This window comes from Nothobranchius furzeri, chromosome 4 (assembly GCF_043380555.1).
Source record: "Nothobranchius furzeri strain GRZ-AD chromosome 4, NfurGRZ-RIMD1, whole genome shotgun sequence".
NCBI lineage: Eukaryota > Metazoa > Chordata > Actinopteri > Cyprinodontiformes > Nothobranchiidae > Nothobranchius > Nothobranchius furzeri.
Genome location: NC_091744.1, coordinates 80,791,374 through 80,817,169, shown reverse-complemented (window position 1 = coordinate 80,817,169; position 25,796 = coordinate 80,791,374). Strand labels below are relative to the sequence as shown.

The following is a 25,796-nucleotide window of genomic DNA, read 5'->3' as shown; positions in this document are numbered from 1 at the left end:
ATCAGGAGGTCGGTGGTTTGATCCCGGCTTCCCCACCATATGTCCTTGTTCATTTAAAGTATAATTGAAACAAATAAACTCCTGTTTGAACAGCATGAATGACATTTAAATAAAATTCTTTAAAGATGAAGAATAAATTGTAAGATCCTGTAAATGTTTAATTGAACCAGAATCATTGATGGGTTTTATTTTGAAAAGGTGGCAATAATTCACCTGGATTTGGGTCTGCCCATTTAGTGGTGGTTGAAGATCAAATCAGCCGCTTCTGTACATCCGTATATCGAATAAATACATCTGTCATGTTTCGGTGAGGAAATCTTGTCCTTGTTTGGCTGAAACTCACCTGAACCTAAACTCTGGTTTAATTGTGGTTAATAGATTAGACTTCCTGGTGTCGTGTCTGGATTCACCTGGAGCCTTTTGAGTCTTTTCTTAATCACACGTCATGTTCTGCCGAAGCTTCTAACGTTCCTTGCCTCGTTTCACGTTGGCTCAAACCTGAATTCAGACGACCGGTTTTTCTTATAAGTTTAAATAAGAAAAGCTACGGAAGAGTCCTGCTCAGCATGTGTTGCTGTGCAGAACGCGGTGAACAGAAATGCAGCTGATAAGTATTCAGAGCTTGTCTAGACTGCATCAGGAGAGAAAACACGCCTCCACCTCTACTGTGTGCACCGATGCTTTGGGATCTCCTTCATCCAGGCAGGAGAAGACGGAGCCTAGAGGGGAATCCCTCCACCTTCTTCCATCCAGCAGGAGAAACGTGAGTGAAGAGCCTCTGTTTTATTTGTTTAAATCAGATCAAAATTCATAGAAATCTTGATGGAGAGCTCTGTTTGGCGGCTCTAGAACCACAGCGCTGACTCAGATCCTGTAATAAACTCAAGAGCAGCTCCTCTGCTGGATGTTTCTGTTCCAGGTCATCTAAAAGGGTTTAATGGAGTCTTCCAGCTGTTACATAACATGCAGCTCAGTCAAGCAGGTGGAACAGCTGGAAGGAGGTTTCACATCTGGAATCATGTGAGATGTATCTGAAGTGTTTCTGTAATTATTGTTCTGAGACGCAAACTGAATGATTCACGTAGCTCTGATGTAGAAACGTCACTTAGAGCAAACATTTGAACCAGAAAACTGTTAAAATGATTCATTTAGGTTCATCTCATCTCTGATCGAAGCTACCATACAGGGCCACATGTGGCCCCGGAGCCACAGCCTGGGGACCCCTGAGTCAGCTGGACAACAGTGATGTCCTCACTGTCTACCTGAAGGCAGGTAAAGCAGGTGATCAACCAGACTCGATAAGCCTAACGGGTTCTTTCGGAACCAGCAGGAGCCTGGTTCAGACCAAGTCCAGAGGCTACATGTTAATTGCTGCTGCTGAATCTTGATTTTTGACTCGTAATCCATGAGAGGGAGACCCGATCGGCTTCCTGCACCAGAACATCCCAGGGATCGTTGTTCTGAGCCTAAAGCAAACATCTCCAGCCTCAGAGCCTCACAATTAATTCATCAGTGAGAAGAACGAGCTGTGGGGGTCCACTTGGATCCGGTTCTGGAGGTCTCCAGCTCAGATTGAACCTCCTTCTGGTCTCATAAACACATTAATAACAACCCTTAAGTCTGGTGTCAGAGTTTAAATGATAAATTATTTATGCTTGAGGAAGACCCTGATCCAGTCCAGAACCTTTTGGTTTTCCAGACTTCGATGTGATTCGGTGAAGCGGTTCTGGATCAGAAGTTCTAAAGTTCAGGAGGATATTTTTAGGACTTTTTCCTGATATAAAGGTAAAGTCTCATTAGTCATCACACACTGGTGAAACTACTTCTCCGCATGTGACCCATCCCCGTGGAGAGCGGTGGCTGCAGCTGTGGTCGTGCTTGGGAGCCGTTTGGTGGTGGAACCCCCCAATCCAACGACGAGCTGAGCGTTAAGTAGGGATGTGTTGTGTCCCATCTTTATATCTTTGGTATGACCCAACTGGGATTTGAACCCACGATCTTTCAGTCTTCCAGGTTCCTGAGTATTTGTCCTCTGTTAGACCATGTGATCCTGCAGAGATGACGTTTCGGGCCGGAACATCAGAAACTTTCACTAATTTTAGGCTCAGATTTGCTTCACCTAAGAAAAATTTTCTAAATAAAAGTTCAACTCATGAAGTTCATTGATGAAAAAAGCCAAGAGTCATTTTAGTTCAAATGGAGCTAACTGGTTTACAGTAACAGGAAGCTGGTTCTGTTTTATTTGTGCAGTTCTGATTCTGTAAACCTGACTCACCCTCTGAAAAGCTTCCAGCAGCCGTTCCTCTCCATTGATCAGGCTGATGCTTTGGCAGAGCGGTCGGTCCAATCCAATCTAATAATGTGCTGAGTCATGCCAGACCACGAAGACCAATCCCACAAATTCCAGCCTCCTGGATTTCAGACAAGAAGTCATTTGCAGAGTCACTCGTTCAGCCTCTCGTTAGTCAGGATTTATTTTTATTTCTCATTTCTAATTAAGAGAAAAGCCTCAGAACTCTTGGGTTCATCTGAGGACACAAAAACTAAAAGTGTGTCATAAAGTAATTTGATTGCTTTAGAGGGCCCATGTTGTGGAAGGAGAGAGTTCTACCTCTGTTTCAGTTGGAGACTGCAGACACTGGGATTATCATCAGATTACATGTTGTGATGTTAGTGATGGGCGGCCTGTGATTGGCTGCTCTGAGTGACATCAATGTGTCTCCGTTTGACTGATCATGTTTGAGTAATCCTGCAGGAGTAACCCTCTGGGATTATGGATGTCCCCCATTTCCAGTTTCATCATTTACTGCTGACAGCTCCACTCCAGATCTCTGATGGGAGAGATTAAGGTCACATAGTGTGTGTGTGTGTGTGTGTGTGTGTGTGTTCTTGTACATACTACATACTGAGGACCATGTTGACCGTTTTCCTTACAAAATGAGGACTTTTTTTTTGGTCCTCACCTTTTTTAGAGTGTTGAACAAGACACAAAAGGACAAAGAAAAAAGGCATCGAGTAAAATTTAAAGGGACTTTACGGAGTTTTGAATTTTTATGCTCGCGATCGCCCCCTCAGGCCAAAAGTGTAACAGCAGCTTCAATAGTAGGCTCGTGCACAAGGCGCGCATGCTGTACGTGCACACTCCTTAACGAAAATAACAGCTGAGACAGTCCCGTGTGTGTGTGTGTGTGTGTGTGTGTGTGTGTGTGTGTGTGTGTGTGTGTTTGTGTGTGTGTATGTGTGTGTGTGTGTGTGTGTGTGTGTGTGTGTGTGTGTGTGTGTGTGTGTGTGTGTGTGTGTGTGTGTGTGTGTGTGTGTGTGTGTGTGTGTGGCCTGGAGGACAGAGGACAGGAGAACGCGCAGCTAATTAATTAAATAATTTGGTTCTGTACCTTTCTCTTCAGCACAGCCGACAAAGATTTAAGATGGGTCAGTCCTCCTGCATGCTCAGATCATTCCCTTCCCTTGCTTGAAAAATTGTTCCAAAATGAAAGTTGAACCCACATCTTTTATATCTGTGAATTAGGGCGACGGTGGCACAGGAGTTAAATGCTCGCCCCGCAATTGGAAGGTTGCAGGTTTGAGCCCCGCTCAGTCTGTCACTGTCGTTGTGTCCTTGGGCAAGACACTTAACCCACGTTGCCTGCTGGTGGTGGTCGGAGGGACCGGTGGCGCCAGTGCTCTGCAGCCTCGCCTCTGTCAGTGCGCCCCAGGGCAGCTGTGGCTACATTGTAGCTCATCCCCACCAGTGTGTGAATGTGTCTTTGGATGGGTGAATGACTGATTGTGTTGTAAAGCGCTTTGAGGGGTCCCAGGACTCTAGAAGGCGCTATATCAAATACAGGCCATTTAACCATTCAATGCCATTTGGCGATTCTCAAATAAAAATTTGGGCATCTTACTGTAAAAAAATATACCATTAATCGATTGGCTTAATGAACTGTCCTGAATTGGAATGTTTATTATGTGAAGTGCCTTGAGACGACTCTTGTCGTGATTTGGCGCTATATAAATAAACTTGAATTGAATTGAATTGAATTGAATTAATGTAAAAAAGAAACTCTAAATAAACTATGTTCAAATCCAGAATCGAGCCCAGATCTTTTGCACGAGAGTCTGATGTCTTACTAGGTGAGCTAAGGCACCAGTGATGTTCTTTATATCTGTAACATTTATATCCTTGATGACAGCTGAAACAACATTCAAAGAATGGTTCGGAGCGAAAATGGCTATTTTGTTGCTAATTTTCAGGAAATATCTAGAAGAAAGTTCTACAGAAAGTAACTAAGGGTCCTCAGAAATGTAGCTAGCTTCGTCACTAGGCGTTAGGAATAGCGACAAAGTGGCACTACCTCTCTCTCTGCTGCTAAAGCTACAGATAGCAAATGCTACGGGCTATGCCTGAGCGTGAACGCGCATGAAGCAGCCTGCTCGACCCGAGCATCTCTCAAATTTCTGTGATTTTACAGAAAAACAGGCAATCACAGTAAAAATGCCAGGGCTCATTTTACAGGACCAGGGCATTGCAGGAGAATGTATGAAGAAGAAATTTATTATTTCTATACATGTTTTGGCTGTCAAACTTCCATAATGCCCCTTTAAAGACATTTAAAACCATGAACAAGTTAAATAAACATTATTTTTGAATAATATAGATAATTATAAAACACTTAAGTGTAATTTAGCTAATCATAAATTATGATATTACTGTAGAATAATACAGAATATATCACTATTATTAAACAATATAGTAATTTTTTATAAAGACAGATCACTGTAAATCTTCTTGAAAGTCACTGAACAATAGATAACATTTCTGATCAAATACAGATTATCAGAAAAGTTTAGAATATGATACATTTGAGGATCTTCCTCCTCTTCACCACCATCACCGATAGAGAGTTTGGGTGGAACATTAACTGTCCTCCTCCATTTTCTATTTAAATATTAGTTTAAAACTGCTAAATATATTCAGTATTATAATTGTTATTATTACTGTTACTATAGACATGAAGATGTCTAAAAACAACAGATTTTATCTAAAAAACACACATCATTTCTTTGACTTTTTCAGGGCGTATGTTCAAATACGGCAGCTTTGATATTCATGCTATGATTTCACCAACTCCACTGAGTTGAGAACACATGAATCCTTATTAACACAACTAGTCCAGCTGGTGACAAACCTAGCATTGGAGATCTGACCGTAAACACGAGAGGAGACCGAGCAGTTTTCCGGCTCTGCAGACCCACCAATATTTGGCACTCCATAGCGCCGCTGATTGTGGCTATAGCTTCATTTCTAATGATTCTTTGGGAGAAATCCCATAATTTTAAGAGTCAGTGAAAAGTCATACCGCCATCATTTATGATATAAAGGGTGTAGTACTAAAATACTAATACTAAAAAACAATAATAAATAATCCCACACCACATAAAAACAAAGAACAAGCAGGCATTAAAAGTTAAGAGCAGTAACAAACCATCATCCTGCCGCCACAGCCCAGTAACAGTAAACTAAGGCAGAGTCGGCCTTTAAACCTTCGACGGGAGCTATGCTTAACATCACGAGAGAGGCATCGTTTAACTCTTAAGGAGAATAAAGAAAACTGAAACATGTTTAAACTGTGGTCCGTGGCTCATCAGCATCACCATGGTAACCACCCAGCTGTTAGAATTTTATGATTTGAGGGGAAACTGATCCTGATGAAACGTTTTATTTGCAGAAGTTCCTTTAATTAGAAAACAAATAACCAACCATGTGGAACCTCAAAGATCTGCTCCACTGAAAATATTCAGGTTTCCTTTCAAGCAAAGGTTTCTGGTTGAAAACCCCACCCCTCACCTGTGCACCACTGTCTCGAGTGTTTACGGTTCTAAAGACAAGTGAATATTTAGTGAAACGTCCTCTAGAAACGAACGTTTGGAATGAGCTACTTTCCTGGTATTCCTGGTTTCTGTCCCTCCCTCCTCTATAAATTATTCAGGAATCCCAAACGAAGGGAACAACACACAGGCGGAGGAATTCAGAGGAAACTTCTCTGCTCTTGGTCATCACATCTGTCACTCACTCCTCCTCCTCCATCATCATCCGATCAACCCCCTCCCCCCAGAAATCCATCTGCTTCCTCCTTCCCTCACCCCCACCCCCACTCCCATCCCCACCCTCAGCCCTGGTTCCCCCTCCGGCTGACAGATGGCCCGTTCTGCAGCAGAGGCGGGCTGTACCACTGTGGGCGTGGTGGGGTGGGGGAGGAAGGGTCATCAGCAGCAGGGAGGAGCGCTGCAGAAAATCGGAGGAGGCAGGACCGGTCCTCCTTTAATCCCTCATCCTGCCCTGCTGGGGTGATGCTGCTCACAGTTTCTCCCCTTTATAGAGGGACTTCCTGTCCGGAGCTTCACTTTCACTCATCCTGGTAAGAAGACTGGTTTTCTGCTTGCTGCTTTTGCGGTTTCAACTTTGCTTTTATTTCTGGAGCAAAAGCAGTTGTTTAAAGTCAAAACTGAGAGAAAGATGCAGAGAAACCGCCGATGTTAACAGCTGCAGATGAAAACAGGACGTAAGTGTGTGACGAGCAGGAAGCTTTTATTCAGCCGGGATTTATCCAACAGCATTATGTAACCGCACACAGGTTTTTTACTGTTCACTCTCAAGCTCTAAATCAAACACACAGGTGCATGTGGGAGGGGTATGGAAGGCCTTTAAGTATTTATTCTAACCAATGAGAGTTCCTTGTTTTCACTCCACTAGCAAAGCAACAGCTGAAGAAATTTCCAGCGTTGCTGCTACCAGAAGTCCTAAAACCAGTTGAGAAAAGAAGCTTTGATGTTTCGTCTGTAGAAAGAGTCAACAGAAATGTTAAAGCTGCTGCCAGTGGCTCATTAGGCTCACCTTTAAAACTGGTGGGGACGATAAACATGAGTTTGGCTTGAAGACTGCTTGGGATGATTGTTTTTAAATTGTTTATATGTGTGTGTGTGTGTGTGTGTGTGTGTGTGTGTGTGTGTGTGTGTGTGTGTGTGTGTGTGTGTGTGTATATATTTTAAATGTTTTGTCCGTATGAAGCGTCTCATGAATTTTATCTTGAGAGAGGTGCTAAGTTTGTTTATACGTATATATATATATATATATATATGTGTGTGTGTGCATGTGTGTGTGTGTATATATTAATTGTTTATATGTATGTATGTATGTGTATATATACATATATATATATATATATATGTATATATATATATATATATATATATATATATACATATGAAAGAACCTCTCTCAAGATAAAATTCACGAGACGCTTCATACGAACAAAACGTTTAAAATATAAAAAGGTTTAATTTAAATGATTAAAAACATGTTTAAAATGACAAAAGTTAAAGTTTGTGATTAGGAAAAGTAAGGAAAGGGAGAGAGAAAAGGAATAGGAAAGAGTGAAATCGTCAAATCCCGGGAAAGGCAGAAGAGGTAGAAACATACATCATTATATTTGTTTGACATTTAGTTACAATATACGTGGCAGTGTATTAACATGTGTTTGAGCTTTATTCAATAAATAAAAGTTTAAAAACACACTTCTGCTTGGTTTTAGCAACCCCTTGTGCACATTTAGTGTAACCAAATGTGAAACATGTCTCCTCGCTGTGCGTTCGTCTTTTTAACACCTAAATCTAACAGCTGAAACGTCTCCTCAGGCTTCATTAATGTCTAGAAGAGTGATTCATCGCTAAATGAAACAAATCAGCTGTGTTCATGATCTAAAATAAGTAGGTCATATGCTGGAACTGTAAGTCCAACAGGTGGTAGCCCGCCACTCTGAAGTTGCAAGCGCGTGTTCCGAACACAGGGGGTGGTGGGGGGTCTGGGTGACATTTCATGAACCCTGCTGGATCAAGAAAATGATTTTAAGAGATGAAAAAGGCAGCAACACATCACTCCAGTGCTCTCGCCGCATCATTGGCTCCCTGTTAGATTCAGAATTGAATTCAAGATTATAATGTTTGTGTTTGAAGGCATTCATCCTACGTCTGTGATGTTTATCAGTACAAAAGCAGGGCAGAGACAAGGTCTTCTGGTAAGTTTCATCTTCATGATCCCAAATCTAGCGAGGGGGTCGCTTATGTTCGATGGGAGCTCCGAAGCTGTGGAACAAGCTTCCACCTGACCGGTGCATGACCACTGATGTCCCTTTACTGAAGCCTGGCTTAAAGACACACCTCTTTCACGTGGCTTTTGAAGATCCTGGAGGGGTGTAATCTGTGTTGAACCCTGTGCTCTTGATTTTTGCTTTCTTAAAAATAATCAGATTTTCATCACTTTTCTTGTGGTTCCAAATAGTTTAAAACTGGTTCCGATTTTTGTAACCTTTTATACTGGTGCTTAAAGATTTTGTTGTGGTTTTACTGTTTATTTTTTCCATATGAAGTGTTGAGCACTTTGGCCACCCCCTGGTAGTGTAAACACTATATAGATAAAGAAAAACAAACATAAACATTGAAAATGTTGCATAGTATGCCTTTAAATTTAGGATCCCATAATCCACCTCTGGGCCACAGCAGCGCTCACAAGCTTTCTCTGAAACGCATCCACAATATAATACGTAGCTTACCTGTGTCAGGTTTCAGTTAAATCCATATTCCCTCGTCAGAGCCAAGCCGTCCGTGATCCGCCGGATTCATGAAAATAGATTGTGTTCTCACAGTAGAACCATCAGAGAAAACATGGAACCGATATTCAACAAAACTGTGCTGTAAGTGCTGCCACGGCCGTAAAAATGACCAGTTTTATCATGTCTAATAAGCTAAAATGCTAGCTAGTGTATACTATTCAGCACGCTGATTACTGATTGGATGAAACAGATTTCCCAGCATGCCACGCTCTTTCTTAAAATGACCCTTCACTGAGAAACCCTGTTTTAATGATTAATTCTGATTCTAATGGGTCACTCTGAGTTTTTCACACAGGCTGAACATGAAAATAGTCTCCTACACCTATCTCCTGCATTAGCTTCTGATACAAAACAGACGGTGAAACTCTAGGATTAGAAAATCCTGACAGATCTACGCCACACTGTCACTTAACATTCATGGACTCACCCATCTGGACTCACGACGGAGAAGGCTGTTGTTGGTTTAGCGTCCAGGAAGCAGCAGAGAATGCCTCAGCTATGGCAGCTAACCATTAGCATTACCTACTCCACCACACAGCAGAACTCCTCCAGGCTTGTGTTATTGGTGGAGATAAAACTTCAACGTTGCAGAGCAAACCAAGTCAGTGGTAGAGCTGTGTTGCTGTTAGCCAATCAGAGGAGAGATGTCCACATATCAGGAAGTAAGACTCCAGATCCTGCCGTGTTAGCTTCGTTCTCCTCTTTGCTGAAACAGGCACACCAGAGCGTTTTTCCCCAGAGTATGACTTACAAGGCATTCGTTGCCAGAGACCCCTGCAGATGAATTAGAAGGGCCTTGTTAAAGAAACATGAGCTTTCATCATTCACAGTAGTGGCGATGAAACTCAGAATCATGTCCCTGATGTCCCCAACTAAAATAGCACCTAAGTACTTGTTATTTCATTCACTCTGCTGTGCTCTCTGGTACGAATGAATGCTGATGCAGGAGATAAGTGTAGGAGACTATTTTCATGTTCAGCCTGCATGAAACACTCAGAGTGAGAAAAACATTTCAGATTTAAGTAAAAAACGGCTTTTCAGTGAACTTCCCCTTCAAAACAATTATCTGAGGGACTTCTGAGAAACGCTGAGGCCAGACGATGTGTGAAAACTGCTTTTAAAGCAGGTGATTTTTAACTGCAAATGAAGCTCCTGTAATCCAGCTGCAGGTAATCCAGAGTGCAGCTGGAGACGCGAAAAAGCGGTTTTTATTCTGCTGCTCCAGATTTGCAGCTTCAGTCTGAAACGGGAACATGATGCATTATTAATCTGCCCTAAATGACCAGACTGATGCTCACTTCCTCTGCAGCTGCTGCTCACATGGTGGGCGGGCTCTGGGAGGAGCCTAATGTGGGAGGAGTCTGATTACTGTTGCCCTTTTTTTTCTCCATTTTAAGAAATATCATCAGTCTAATAATAATAAGCATGATCGTGTTTGTTATTATAATCATTTAAAAAGTCACAGACGCTTCCTCATGAAGCAGATTAAGCTCCAGGTTGTTCTGTCGATGCAAAGCATCATGGGAGTTTCACACACACCTCACAGGTAAACCGGTATGTGTGTCTCTCACTGCCGCAGGACTGATGCTGTCCTCTCAGAGTCCACAGTCTGACTCCCTCTGGGTTGCATTACATCACAGCTCATTGTTGTCTCCTGGTGTCTCCATCAGACCCAGTAGAAAGGTCCTCCTGCGGGACCATCAGAACTTCTACTCCAGCTGTTTGTCTCGGGCCTCCTGGGGGTGGGGGGTGGGGTGTTGATGTTAGGTGGACTTTTGGGTTGAAGCTGGGCTGGAACCTGGGTTTGGTTCTGGACGCGGGCTCGGTTCTGTTACCTGAATCTTTTGGTGAGTTTGGATGCTGTGACGACGTCGTTCAGAGCCTGGTTTTGCTCCGTGAGTCGCTTCTGCCGTGGTTCACGTGTAAACCCACCAGACAGAGAGGAAGGGGTGGAGTGACTCAGCAGGAGAGAAGCAGCTGATTGTCCTCCTCATCCTCACTTCTCCTGTCAGATCTTCATCAGCTCATCTCCTAATGAGGAAATAATCAGTCACCAGGTCAAAACCAGGATGTGTGGCGATGAAACTGAAACATTTATAAAACTTACGTGGCGTTGGCAGCAGGTGAAGGTGAGCCCTGAGAAACATCCTGACCCGTGACCGGTTCCAGTATCTCTGACTTACTTTCCCTGGTAGAAAAACTCGTTTCACTATCAGGTGTCAAGTCCCACGTTCCCGTGGGCAGCTTTAGTACCATGTGGTTCTGATCCGTTTGTGACTGAAGTTCCACGTTCATGTGGTCCTCTTGTTCCACATGAAGCTCCTGGAAGACAAAAGCTCTTAAGATGAACATCTTGCATCAAGTCAACAGCCTGAGGGACGAGTCGTGGCTCCTCCTTTCTGTTCACGTCCCAGACCTGTGTCGATCACAAACAGACTTAAGGTTTTTGATTAAACACCAAAGTGCTACAAACAGAACCTTTGGCAGGTCCTGCGGGTTCCTCCTCCGGGCGTAACGTTCCCCAGCCTCATGGAAACTCCAGAAATGTGCAGAAAAGATGAGAGTCAGAAAACCAAACAGGAAATGAGGTCACATGAGCAAAAGTCAGGGTGAGATCTTTTGGTTTACATTTCCAGAACCTGTTGGAGGCTAAACCGCATGTGTGACGGTTTCTGATGAGATGTTTGTGGTTGCAGGTTGAACTCTCAGACTGGACGATGGATTCTGGTTCTGGTTTCAGCGTGAGGCAGCAACATTCAGGTTCAGTCCACTAAACGCTTCAGCTTCATCTCTCCGGAACTCCAGAGCAGACCCTCAGACCTCCAACAACTCTTCATCCTCCTGGCATCATCAGCTGTCAGTGAAAGCCAAGATGGCTGACCGCTACCAGAACCACATCCACCAGCAGGGAGGAGGCGACAGCTACGGAACGTATGGAGAGGGAGGCGGTCCCGACGGATACGGATACCAGGCAGATTATCCTTCTCAGGAAGAGGACGCAGCGAGTGACGCGACTGAAGGACACGATGAGGAGGATCAGATGTATGAAGGAGAGTACCAAGGGATCCCTCATCCTGATGAGGTGAAGGCGGCACAGAGAGCTGCACGGTGAGGAGATGTACGAGAAGGTCTCACACATCTTAAATCCTGCTTTATCCTGGAATATTCCCAGGATTCTCTGTCTAAAATCCTCCTGAAACTGTTTTCCCACATTTTATAAAATGTCTCCATCAAACCTCCAGCTGGTTACAGAGTCTCCCACTGACCTGCTGCGTTTCTTTGGACCTGTACCTTCCTGTGTTCCAGAGCTAAAGCTCGACCTGCTGGTAGCACCATCTCTGACCTGGAGGAGTTATCGGAGCAGTACGAGGACATCATGGAAGACTGTGGTCACGGGAAGTTCCAGTGGACGCTGTTTGTAGTTCTGGGTCTGGCTCTGATGGCCGACGGAGTCGAGTGTTTTGTAGTGGCGTTTGCTCTGCCGTCGGCTGAGAAAGACCTGTGTCTGTCCAACGCAGAGAAAGGGATGCTGGGTAAGTGTGAGAAGTCCTGGTCAGGTAGATCTTCTGCTTTTTACTTCTCCCGTTTTAACTTCATTTTTATAAACGTTGATGCTGTGGAATTCTTTACTTAATGATGCTTGAATTCAGTGGATTTCATAAACGACACGCATCAGATTTAAAGGTTACATAGCTGCATCTTCAGGAAGAACATCTCTGGAGAAAAACAATTCTGCTCCAGCTGGGGGGGACTCATTCTGTGTGTGTGTGTGTGTGTGTGTGTGTGTGTGTGTGTGTGTGTGTGTGTGTGTCAGTCCTCCCCCTCTCTCAGTTCCTTCAAAACTTTAGAAGCATGATTTCTCTGCTGCCACACGTCTGACTAAAATGAGTGATTAACAGGATTTTGCAGCAGAGACATGGAGAGATGCAGGACCAGCGGGCACTGAGGACCATGGTTGAGAAACACTGTTCTAAAGGATCACACACACACACACACACACACACACACACACACACACACACACACACACACACACACACACACACACACACACACACACACACACACACACACACACACACACACACACACACACACACACAGAGCTTGGACTCGGACCTGTTCCTTGTCCCACTGAAGTTCTAACTCAGCAGTTGGATCGATGCCTTCTATGCTGACCTTGGAGAAAGCTGCACAGCGTCTCAGCTCTGCCTCTTCCTGCAGCGACGCTGTGTTTAAAAACAACGGTCTTCTGGAGACCTAAGTGATGAGTCACACTACACACACACACTCACACACACACACACACACACACACACACACACACACACACACACACACACACACACACACACACACACCACAGATGGCCATCTGTACGCTTGGGTGAAATCCTGTCCGCCCAAAGGACATCTTGGCTCAGAACAGCTGAGTGTTTTGACGTGACTCTCACTTGAAGTGCCGAGTCAGGCCAGAGATTCGGAAAGATCCGGATCAGGGCTCCACTCCTAGGTTCTGTTTGATCTGTTTAGTATTTCTTGCAGATGATTGTTTGGATTCTGTTTAATGTAGAATCAGAACAAAGCATCAGATCTAAAGCTGCAACAGCAAATCTGCAAACGAGCTCGTTTTTAACTCACCCCCTCCCCTGGGGTATCGGCTCTACGCCACATCCACCCGAACCGGACCGAACCCGGTAGTTTGTCCTGAAGCTGAAGTGGTAGTAGCCGGCTGTTTCTCCTTCTCTGATGTTGTTGAGAGGAGAGCCTCTCCCACCACTGGTGTTCTGGTGCTGAACACGTGTGTGACGAGTGGAGGACCCACAGAGGTGTAGCGGTTCGGCAAGACCGACAACCAGATGGTCCGATGGTTGCTGGTGGAGGACTTGGACAAATGTGAGAGAGCCACAACATATGTATAGCTATGCTACGCTAGAACGTTGTTAGGAGGCATTTGTTTTGCGGATTTGCTGTTGCAGCTTTAAAGTCACACTTCAGAACCACGTTCCCTCCCAATGATGTTAGAAATAAATGTTCAGTTACAAATCTAAATATGTGAGTCGGAACTACAAGTTTGGTATCAAAACTTAATTTTACATCTAAACATTAAACTAGGTGTAGATCTGGCCGCCTGACTGCCTACCAGAATAAAAGCATTGTGAACATCTGCTTTTATTTTGGTGATCTGCTTCCTTTCTACAGCAGCTGTTGGGTACATGATCAGTGTTGGTATGAAGAGCTTAACGTGACTGAACTTTGACCCCCTCGCACAGGTCTGGTGGTCTTCCTGAGCATGATGGTGGGGGCCTTCCTGTGGGGGGGGCTGGCTGATAAACTGGGCCGCCGCCGCTGTCTGATGGTGGCGTTGGCGATCAACTGTGTGTTTGCCTTCCTGTCATCATTCGCTCAAGGCTACAGCTTCTTCCTGTTCTTCAGGCTGCTGTCGGGCATCGGGTAAGATGGGCACACACCCGCCAAATCATTATGACCACTAACAAGTGAGGGGACGAACCGGCTCCTTTAGATCAAGCTCTGAGAGGAGAATTGTTTAACCTCAGAAGTTCGCCTGAAGGACTTCGTTGTTCGTCCTTTTATCAAAACTTGTTTTGAGCCTGAGAGGGTTAATGATGGCTGACCAAAGAGTTTCAGCTGCAGTCAGTCCCAGAGTATCACCTGGTCCAGAACCAGGACTCCACTAAGCCCGTTTGCGCAACTGGGTCAAAGATTGGTTAAAGCAACGCAGTAGAACTCCCAGATCAACTCCACCCGCACAGGAGCACAGAGCATGGTCCAGAACTCCTGATCCAGTCCAGAGCCTTATTTTCCTTCCTATTAGCACAGAGTTCTGTAGGTTCTGGTACCAGAGACCTTGACTTTTTTTCCTGGTTCTGCTCAGAATCGGAGGCACGGTGCCCATCGTGTACACATACTTCTCAGAGTTCCTGCAGATGGAGAAGAGAGGAGAACATCTGTCGTGGCTCTGCATGTTCTGGATGATGGGTGGGATATACGCTTCCTTCACGGCGTGGGGCGTCATCCCCAGATACGGTACCTCCTCTTGTTCCTTCATCAATCAAATCCAGTTCAGTCCTCGTTGAGTAATCAGTGCATCACAGCTGATAAATGATGCCATCGCAGATAAACTAGACCCGTGTGTGTGTGTGTGTGTGTGTGTGTGTGTGTGTGTGTGTGTGTGTGTGTGTGTGTGTGTGTGTGTGTGTGTGTGCGTGTGCGAACAGGTTGGGGGTTCAGTATGGGCTCAGAGTTCCAGTTCCACAGCTGGAGGGTGTTTGTCCTGGTGGCGGCGCTTCCTGCCATCATGTCTCTAGTGGGACTCACCTTCATGCCTGAGAGTCCACGTTTCCTGCTGGAGGTGAGACAGCACGCCTACACCCCCTGGCGGTGGCGGTTCTGGTGGGTCCTGATGAGCAGATTTCTCTCAGTGAGGAGACAAAAACCTGGATTACCATTCCGGCTCTGGAAGAAGTTCAAGCATTAATAATTATTCTCCTGATCCTGTTTACACCACATCTCCATCAGGACCAAAATGTTTAACTGGGAAAAAAAACTGGGAAGAAAGAAACTAAAACATACAGTTCCTCTGTGTGTGTGTGTGTGTGTGTGTGTGTGTGTGTGTGTGTGTGTGTGTAGAATGCCAAACACGATGAGGCGTGGATGATCTTGAAGCAGGTCCATGACACCAACTGGAGAGCCAAAGGGCAGCCAGAGAAAGTCTTCACTGTGAGTACATCCCAGCCGGATCTGATCCTGGATCCCAGTAATCCGCTTCAGCGACTCAGTGTGGTCCAGTTCCCTTGGTTCTGAACCTGCTAGGCCTGGCGAGTTTGTTAAACCTGTTTTAATGATGAAATCCGGGATTCAGCTGTTTGGACAAACCTAAGATCGGAGTTCTGATGGGAATCCCGTTTCGGAGTCAACATCTCAAAATAAAACATGTGAAGCCCGTCTCAGTGCTGATGACCCAGTCGGTACCTGAACGCATCTTAGTGAAGGGCTGATGTGCTTTTAGGTTTCTGGGAAAACCAGGATCTGGTCGTTCCGCCTGCAGGTGTCAGAGCGGACCTGTGCAGCAGGATTTCATCTCAGATCAGAACCTGTGACCTCAGCAGCTTTTGTTCTGTTTCTCAGGTGACCCACATCAAGGCTCCAAAGACGGCTGAGGATGAGTTCATCGAGATCCAGACTGCTACGGGAACGCCGGTGCAGCGCTGGGCCGTTCGCTCGCTCAGGATCTGTAAACTGGTATGTACCTGGTCGTGGACCAGATCCACCTAGACCTAGACCAGATCCACCTAGACCCAGACCAGATCTGCTTAGAGCCAGACCTGATCCATCTAGACCCAGACCAGATCTGCTTAGAGCCAGACCTGATCCATCTAGACCCAGACCAGATCTGCTTAGAGCCAGGCCTGATCCACCTAGACCCAGACCAGATCCACCTAGACCCAGACCAGATCCACCTAGACCCAGACCAGGTCCACCTAGACCTAGACCAGATCCACCTAGACCCAGACCAGATCTGCTTAGAGCCAGACCTGATCCATCTAGACCCAGACCAGATCCACCTAGACCCAGACCAGATCTGCTTAGAGCCAGACCTGATCCATCTAGACCCAGACCAGATCCACCTAGACCCAGACCAGGTCCACCTAGACCTAGACCAGATCCACCTAGACCCAGACCAGATCTGCTTAGAGCCAGACCTGATCCATCTAGACCCAGACCAGATCCACCTAGACCCAGACCAGGTCCACCTAGACCTAGCCCAGATCCGCCTAGACCTAGACCAGATCTGCTTAGAGCCAGGCCTGATCCACCTAGACCCAGACCAGATCTGCCTAGACCTAGACCAGATCCACCTAGACCTAGACCAGATCCGCCTAGACCCATATCCACCTAGACCTTGACCAGATCCACCTAGACCCTGACCAGATCCACCTAGACCCAGACAGATCCAGCTAGACCCAGACCAGACTTAGTCTCAAAGCAGTTCCTCTCAGGCCCAAAGTCAAACCCAGGATTGTCTGGACTCAAGATCAGGATCAGTTTTTATTACAGACCATGTAAGCGAGAGATCAGCACTTCTTTTGGTTCCTGGTTCTGCTCAGGTTATTTTTCAGAACACCTGTGACCCGTGGGTTCTGGTCTGGGTAAGAGTGGACCTTATGAAACCAAGCTCTTCACTCTGTTGCAGGTCCTGAGAAACGTGGCGTCCCTGTTGTCTGCAGAGCTTAGGTTTGCCACGCTGTTCATGGCCATCATCTGGTTCTGTATGGCCTTCAGGTTGGTACCACCTGGGCTTGACCCAGTTCCGGTCTCCATCCTTTTACTTTGCAGTCAGATGTTTTGCTTCCTGGATTCTAGAAACGACATTTATCTAAGTTTAAGGTCAGATTAAAAAGAACAAATTTCTCCTACAACATCTGGTAGAATCAGTGTGTGTGTGTGTGTGTGCGCGCATGTGTGTGTGTGTGCGTGTGTGTGTGTGCGTGCTTGTGTGCGTGTATGCACATGTGCGTGTGTGTGTGTGTGTGTGTGTGCGCTTGTGCGTGTGTGTGTGTGTGTGTGTGTGTGGTTGTGTGTATGTACATGCGTGGCTGCGTGCGTGTGTGTGTGTGGTTGTGTGTATGTACATGCGTGGCTGCGTGCGTGTGTGTGTGTGTGGTTGTGTGTATGTACATGCGTGCATGTGCGTGCGTGTGTGTGTGGTTGTGTGTGTGTGTACATGCGTGCATGTGCGTGCGTGTGTGTGTGGTTGTGTGTGTGTGTGTGTGCGTGCATGCACGTGTGTGTGTGTGTGCGTGCGTGCGTGTGTGTACGCTGTGTGTGTGCGTGTGTGTGTATGTGTGTGTGTCTCTGCAGTTACTACGGGTTGTCTGTGTGGTTCCCCGACATGATCAAACACCTGCAGCATGAGGAGTACGAGTCCAGGTTGAAGGTGAGGAAACGGGTTGTAACTGAAGTCATTTACTATTTTTTGAGTTTTAGATCTGAAATCAGCTTCATGAATGAAATCATCCGGTTATTTAGTTTGTTGTTTAGAAAATAAAAGTTTAAGGTGGAACTAAATGAGATGTTTGGATCCAACCCATCAGAAATCCGGCTGTTTTCTCTCCGTAGACATTCCACGGAGAGCGAGTAGAGAACTTCCAGTTCAACTTTTCTCTGGAGAACCAGATCCACAGAGAAGGAGAATACATCAGAGACAAGTAAGAACTGGTGGTCCAGAGATTCCCAACAGGCGGGTGTTGCTATCCCAAACATTCCGATGGTTCCTAATGATGTAACCAGTTAAATGACAGGAAGCTGCTTCTTTCCAGATGAGCTTGAGTCTTTGTTGATCCTGTTCTGTTTTTGCTTCCTGTTTACTTTTAAACATTCATAACCCATTCTCATAGCAGTGGAGCTGGAGCGTGGTTCTGAACCAGAACCGGGTTCGGAGCACACATACAGTACCAGTCACTACTGTACATCAGTACTATTCACTTCTATGCTCTTTGCAGAAGGAAACAAGACAGAATGAGCTCTAGCTTTCATTTGGATCATAGCATAGCGTTGCCATGGAGACGACTGTTGCTCATTTTCTGCCCAACACGCTGCTGGACCTGAAGCAGTGCATGTTGGGAGTTTCCACACTCTGCTTATTCTGTCCATTCTGCAGCGATAGAAGTTGGTTCATGTTTACTGGAGGCCTTTCTCAACCTGCTTTCTCGTCTTCTCTCCGGTTCTTTAGAGCCTGATCGGGTCAACGGGGTCCAGATGGACCCAGATCTAATTGTGTATAATGGTGCTAACAGAGGAGGGCGATATTTAAAGAGCAAGTCACTCCAAATCGACAATTTTTTGCTGATAAACTATATAAATGAGTGTCTGATCGTGCTGTAGACAAGGGTAGTCAATAATTCGGCATTTTAGTTCATCTTAGTCAAAGTTCTGCCTAAAACTGTCAGCGACGCACCGTCGTCAGGTAAAAACTCAGCACTGCATTTGAATTTAAATCTCCCGTCGCTATTTGCTAAGAGGTACACTGTGATGTTAGATGGTACATTATGATGTCACAATGTCGTGAGTGTGTGTATTTGTTAGCGGCTCCACCCTCTTGGTCTGCTAGGCAACAGCATTTGTTGCATTTTTCAGTCAGTCATTCTTCAGCCTTCAGAGAGTACAGACGCTTTTTTCTCAGCTCCCTTATCGGCTTCCCCAAGGCTCTTGTCCTGTCTGCCTACAGAGCACTTCTCTGCATTTCTCCTGAAACCACTACTCTCCTTTTGGAAATATGGACTTAATTAATTGGTCATTCAACGTGATTGACAAAATTTTCTCTACGATGAGAACGGAGAAGGGGGCTCCCACCTGTCCCGAGGGGACATTCGCATCGGGATATGCACTCGATTCTTGGGAGGTCTGGCGAATCGTGTGCCTCTCTCAGCTGTCCATCGAGGACGTGGAAGATTTGTGGATATTCGGCCTGATGATCACTGGATTTCTTCTGATTGGAGTGGGAGGATATCTGGTTTTCTGGAAATTTGGGAAGACGGGAGCGATTGGAGTGCGACCCGTACCCACGGAATGTGCCGCTCGTGCGGTGACCTCACAGACTGGGACGTTACTCGAGGTGAACCGTAAGCTGGACAATGTCCTTGCGGCGTTGCCTGTGTTAGTGCGCAAGATGGATTTGATCTCGGAGAGGGTCGCCGGACGATGCGGGGATGTGGAATATAAAATTGGCTTCACTGGTGGACATGAATGACCGGTTATAGACTCCAAGGCGGAGGGGAAGATTATCTCTGTCTACCCTAAACAAAGTTATGTTTATCCTTATCTGACGCCATAGCAGCCTCTCAAGGCTGTCTCAACACACCCCCACAAAAGGAGGAATGCCGACAGATGCTGTGTCCCGACCTTCACCCTCTCCCTTCAGGCTATATCTGCAGGGACCTCAATGTGCTCTCTGTTCCTTATCTCTCCCTCCCACCTGTTGTTCTGCAGCTGGTCGATGCGCCGCAGTGGCAGCTCCCATTGGAGGCTTCAGGATCCCGCCCACCCCCACCTCCCCATCGGACTCTGATGTTGTACACGTGCTGTCTGTGCTTCCATGTCGGGTGTTTTTTTGCATTGGAGTGCTACACCCTGCTGGTGTAACCCTGTTAATGCCTTTTTTTCCCCTCCCTGAACTTTCCTCATGTAACACCCTTTTCATCTAACTATTAAGGTAGCGCGACTCATGTTGCGAATGACCGCAGTCACCAATTCTTGTCACCCCCAAATTCCACTACCTCCGCTCCGCTCCGGTCCGCCCCCGCCTTCCGCAGCCGCTCGCTTCCGAACTCAATTGGTACCCGCTCTACAACGGCTCCGCTCCGGTGCGGAGACCTGAGGGGGGCAAACAAGCATGCGCGGGATTTTCGAGATCTTGCGATACAGTCCGAGCAATAAACGCGGAAATTAGATCCAAACACCCGTTGTGCGGGAGAAGCATCGGCATGAGCTGTTTAATCTGCCCATCATTGTGTTGAGAGATCAGCAGTGTTTGGATCAACAAAGTGTGACTACTTTGATAGTGGCAACTGTATTTATGGCTTATTTTTGTGCATTTAAACTTCAGCCGCCATTGATAGTTGTTAAAAGTTGTTAAACCTGTGCATATGAAACAAAAAACGCCTTTTGTTTAGCGATTTATTGTGAAAAACGGAAGATGTGCTTGCTCCTTTTCCTGTTGGGCCGTTGTGATTTCTGTCCATTTACTGCGGAGGTGCTCCGGCGTCCGGCAAAAATAGGATCGATTCTATTTTTGCCGGACGCCGGAACAGAGGGCGCCGCACGGCGCCGCACTGCCGGAGCACGGCCGCAGTAGTGGAATTGCTCTGATTGACTACAACGGGACCGATTTTGCTCCGGCGTTCGTGTCGGAGCGGAGCGCAGCGGAGCGGAGGTAGTGGAATTTGGGGGTTATGTGTCTTACCCACGTATGTCTGATCTTTGAATTGTGTGTGCTGAAACTGAATTTCATTTCTCTGTATGTCCCGCACATGTGGAGAATATGACAATAAATGACTCTTGACTCTTGACTCTTGACTCAGGAAGTGGGAGTTGAGTAAGAATCTGGTAGGGGGTGACTTGCTCTTTAAAGTAGACCCATCACTACGACCCTGGAGTCTTTAGGATGATTCTGGTAAATTTGCTGTACCAGAGTGGAAACAGCCAATCAGAGTCAGGAGGCGTGTCTAACTCATATGTTGTCACGGTTACAGCCTCCTCGGGGAAAAATCGGTTGCGTTTCATCCAAATGAAAACAATCAACCTTCCTGTTTGCTTTTGGGTTAATAATCTGAAAAACTCACCTGAGAGTTTAATCTGGCTAATTCAACATAATCCGATCTAAACATTTAAGATGTGTTTACGTCATGGTATGCCCCCTGGACCCGTCCTCAGGTCCCTGAAGGTGTGGACGTGAACCTGAGAAAGGCCCTCTGTGTGTCTGCTGGTCTGTGTGTCTCATCACATCCTCACAGGTTCGTCGGGATTGAGATAAAGTCGGTGAAGTTTGAAGACTCGCTTTTTGAAGACTGTCTCTTTGAGGACATCAGGTCCACAGACACCACGTTTGAGAACTGCACCATCCGCTCCACCATTTTCTACAACACAGGTGAGTTCACCTGGAGTGGCAGGTGGGAGGAGCCACGTCTATCGGGGGTAATCTGGCTGTTGGCTGGACAACCATTCTGGATCAGAACATCAGTTTTCTAAGCATCTGAGAAGACAGGGGGGGATTAGGTGGTCCTCCTGGGTCACCATCCTGCAGGTTTCAGATGTTTCCTGCGTCACCCTGACTTCAGTCAGGTGACCTACTGTGTAGGTCGTTTTTCAACCAGGGTCCTCATTCATCAAACAATTGTAGAAACTGTCTCTTGCAACATCTTACAAATGGCCAAAATCCTGATTTATGAAACACGAGGCCACTCGTACGCATGTTCCTCGGCATTCGACTGATGATACAGTGGTGTGAAAAACTATTTGCCCCCTTCCTGATTTCTTATTCCCCTGGAGGGAAGTGGTGAGCTGCAGCAGTGGCTGCAGGTGGTTTAACCCCCCAATCCAACCCCTTAAAGCTGGGAACAGGGAGGGTACGGCTCGACCAGGAATCGAACCCCGACCTTCCAGACCCAGGGTGGACACTCTACCACTAGGCCACTGAGCTGGTTCTGATGTTTAGGAACAGTTTTACACACAAGTACTAGATGGTAAATACCACAGCATGTGTAAAATTGTTCCTACGCTCACATCTGTTGATAAGTACGGCTGATGAATGAGGGCCCTGGTGTGCTGGAGAAGAAAAACATCTAAAATTTGGAGGACAGAGACCCTGAAAACCAGGGCCTTTGGGGGGACTGTTCCTCTGAATCTCCTCTGATCAGCAAAGACAAAGAAAACGGTCATCCAACCACTTTGCATCAGTGTGGAGAGGGTGTCACACTTCTGCTTTCTGGGAGTTCACATCAGTAGCTGCGTTTTCATGTGCCTAATTTCCTCAATCCGATTGAAATCTTGGTTGATCGGAATTTCCGAATCTCTGTTCACATGGACACGAACTGAAATGATCCGATCATGCCGTGCGTACATATGCACCAAGCATTTAATCCGATTAAATAGGTTGAGCATGCGCAGAGTTGCCTTTCACGAAAGAAAAATTGTAAACAAACGCCATGAAACGAAAAGAAAAATGTAAAAACAGAAATAACTATTCTTCCTGCTTTCCTGATCCATTTATTCAATTTAATATTTTTATTTAGCTCATAGAAGTTACGTTTTCTTCAGTGAATAACTGCAGATATATGCTTTGCTGCATTTTATTGTTGATTAAAATAAGGGAGGGTTATGTCTGCCTCTTGATCAGCTGGTCCGCAGGTCTGAATTGACAGCTGTTGCGCTGCGGCACAGAGCGGGAGTGGGGGGTGGGGGGGTAGCCTCATGTTTTATTACTGAGCTCTGTTGTGGCTTATTATTAATAACATGTGACGATCAGCTGAAACTGTTGAGAAAAATCTGTTCAAACAAAATAACAGAAGATGTTCAGAAAGTTTAGAAGCCTGTGTTCATCATTAACGAACCGCATCTCAGGTCATCTGCGTTTACGTGCTTTTAACGAACACGGACTTTACTGTCGTCCAGAGTATTTAACCGAGGACGTTTTCCTACCCAACATCAGCCTCCAATCAGGTCTGTAAAACCCAGATTATCCTGTGTTCTTTACAAGCGTGTCTCCATCACCTGCTGCAGAAGCTGCTGTGTTCAAAGCTGACAGAAACGGGGATCCGTGCGCTGCAACCCCCACGATAAACCTGCGTATTTCCAGTAAAGATTTGAACATCTTTGTCGAATGATTTGTGCAATAATCAGATTTTTATTTTACTTCCACAAAATGCAAGTTCTGAATTAAATATTACTGAAACGGGACGGCTTGTTGTCGGATTTAAAAGCCGCCGCTTGTGTTAATTACACCGTCATTTTTGAAGTCAGGCAGTCCAAATGACAGCGGAGAGGCCCGCTGGCTGTTGCACACATGCGCAGTGGGCATTGTTTTACCCCAACAATCCGAATGGCTGTGCACATGCACGTCAATCGGAATGAAGAACGGAATAAACCACCTCTCTCAATCGGATTGAAATTTCAATCCGATCGGGCCGAATCGGATCAGAATATTCTGATTGACATGTTTACATGCAGAATTTTCAATCTGAATGGGCATTCAATCCGATTAAATATGCACATGTAAACGTGGCTACACGACCTGCTGGGGCGTAAACTCTACAGAGCTAGCTCAGCAGAGACTTTACTTACTGAGAGTCCTCAGGAAAAGCAACACCTCTCAAAAACTGCTGATATCCTTCTGTCGCTGTTCCACTGAGAACATCCTGTGCGATTCTCCAGCTGCACAGTAGCGCCTATCGTAGAGACCGCCCAGCAGATCGGCTGTCGCTTACCCTCTCTGGACGAACTGCACAACTTTCGCTGCCTCAGGTGAGCGGAAAGCATTCTGAAAGACTCCTCCCACCCTGATCATGACCTGTTCCAACTGTTGCCATCAGGCTAACAGGGGCGTGTCCAGGGAGTGGCCTGGGGTAGCCCATGCCACCCTTGGAATCTGACTGGCCACCCCAGGTGTCACCACGCTAATTTACCTTTAAATAGGCTATTCATTGTCCACAAAAGGCTTGGGGGTAAAACAAAAAAAGCATAACCATTGGTGCCACCCATGCAAAAAATTGTGCCTCACCTGGGCCACCCCATTTTAAAAGATCTGGACACGCCACTGCAGGCAAAAGATGTGGGAGCATTAAAATTAGGACCAACAGGCTGAGCAGCAGTTTCCACCCGGTTGCCCTCAGAAGGATAACTGGTCTCAAGTGCAGTACAGCTTCATGTAGACTGCGTGCCAACTTATCAGTTTAAGTGTATATAAGGAGTCGTATTAGTGCCATCTAGTGTACGTGTGCTGCTTCCCTATTTTTTATTTATTTTTAAATTTTCTTACTATATATTTCTATTTATTCATTCTGATATAGGGACTGCACCTCATTTCGTTGTACGAATTACAATAAAGGATCTTCTGCTTCTGATCTCTGCAGACCTGTGGAAGGAGAAGTTCATCGACTGCAGAATGGAGAACAACACTTTTGAACACAACAAACATGGCTGCCACCTGGACACAACGGATGAGAACGACGTGCTCGTCTACCTTGTCAGCTTCCTGGGAAGTCTGGCTGTGTTGCCTGGCAACATCATCTCAGCACTCTTTGTGGAGAAGATCGGCCGAGTCAGGATCATAGGTATCACCTGGAGCCATCAAGTAGGTTTCATCTAGTAGCGTGTTGTTACAGGTGTGTGGTCTCCTCAGGTGGATCCATGCTCATTTCTGCTGGCTGCTCCTTCTTCTTGCTTCTGAGCTTCAGCCAATCGGCAATCATCGCCCTGCAATGTCTGTTCTGTGGCGTCAGCGCGGCGGCGTGGAACGGCATCGAGGTGGTGACCGTGGAGCTCTACCCCGCTTCAAAGAGGTAACCCTAGATTCACCTGTAAGACCCAGGAAACCTAAAAAAGAAGACCGGACCCTTCAGACACTTAGAACGTGTCTGGTCCTGGTCCTGCAACTGGACTCAGTCTGACAGGAACCAGGTTCAGCTCCAACAGCTGAAAGTGTGAGCCTCAAGGCATAGGGTCAAAAAGGTGTGAGGGGTCAGAGGTCACAGTGGTGTACCTGCTGCCAGATGCTTTCTAGAACTGAATCCTGACCAAATCAGCTCTTTTAAGCCCCTCGTCCAGCAGCACCAGTCAGCGTAACCCAGATGGGTTCTGTCCGGCTGGACACCTTGGCTTTTCGGTTAGGGTTAGGGTCATCCCGGCCATCCTGAAAACTTGACGTCAGCAACTGTTGGGCAGGCTGAGGGCGGAGTCACTGGATGCTCGAGGGCTTTGTGCTGCTGCCTCCCCCAGCAGGATGTTCAGCATCACCATCCTTGTTGTGTTTTTGAGTGATAAACACATTCTCTTGTGCAGATAAAGGGCGTTACAGCTTTCCTAAATACCTGAAAGGGCTTAATGAACTAAACTGTATTGGAATGTTTACTGTGTGAAGAGCCTTGAGAAGACTCTTGTTGTGATTTGGTGCTTTATAAATAAACTAGAATTTAATTTAATTGTGTTAGCAGCAGCTTAGAATAGCGTTAGCAGTTTAGGGCTGCCAGCCCTCACACACTGAGCGTGAGACACACGCATTTGACCATCTTCACGCGCTCTCACGCCACACTTCCAATCTCTCACGCTAAACCAGCGCAGGCGCTCCCAAAACGCGCATCACGCACAGTGTGTAGGGCTTATGAAAAACCAGATGATAGCATTAGCTACTGAACAACATGCACACAAACAACACTTAAGTAATAATTTAACTGGCTTATTTCACACAGAATCCCATCTGTATAATCCAAGCCGATGTGTTGACGGAGCTTCAGTCCCGAATGTTTTTCTTTTGTTTTCACTCATCAGCCACAGATCGCTGCTCTGGGCTTCCCACCGGGGTGACTCACTCACATGTTCCCTCTCCTACATTAGTTGG

The 25,796-nt window shown here is 46.1% G+C and overlaps 1 protein-coding gene across 3 annotated transcripts in view; it reads left to right on the top strand.

Moving 5' to 3' along the window:
* Positions 1-661: 661 nt before the first annotated feature.
* LOC107396201 (synaptic vesicle glycoprotein 2B) overlaps positions 662-25,796 on the top strand; it is a 28,715-nt gene continuing 3,580 nt past the window's right edge. Inside the window, exons 1-14 of one of the 3 annotated variants that reach the window (XM_015975791.3) lie at positions 662-763; positions 11,363-11,774; positions 11,973-12,199; positions 13,939-14,119; positions 14,562-14,713; positions 14,905-15,038; positions 15,317-15,406; positions 15,815-15,928; positions 16,881-16,969; positions 17,549-17,624; positions 17,807-17,895; positions 21,199-21,332; positions 24,313-24,513; positions 24,582-24,741. In XM_015975791.3, coding sequence (XP_015831277.3) covers positions 11,539-11,774; positions 11,973-12,199; positions 13,939-14,119; positions 14,562-14,713; positions 14,905-15,038; positions 15,317-15,406; positions 15,815-15,928; positions 16,881-16,969; positions 17,549-17,624; positions 17,807-17,895; positions 21,199-21,332; positions 24,313-24,513; positions 24,582-24,741 — 1,883 coding nt within the window. In that variant the 5' untranslated portion in view covers positions 662-763; positions 11,363-11,538. The other 2 variants (XM_015975790.3, XM_015975792.3) reach the window with 2 other exon arrangements.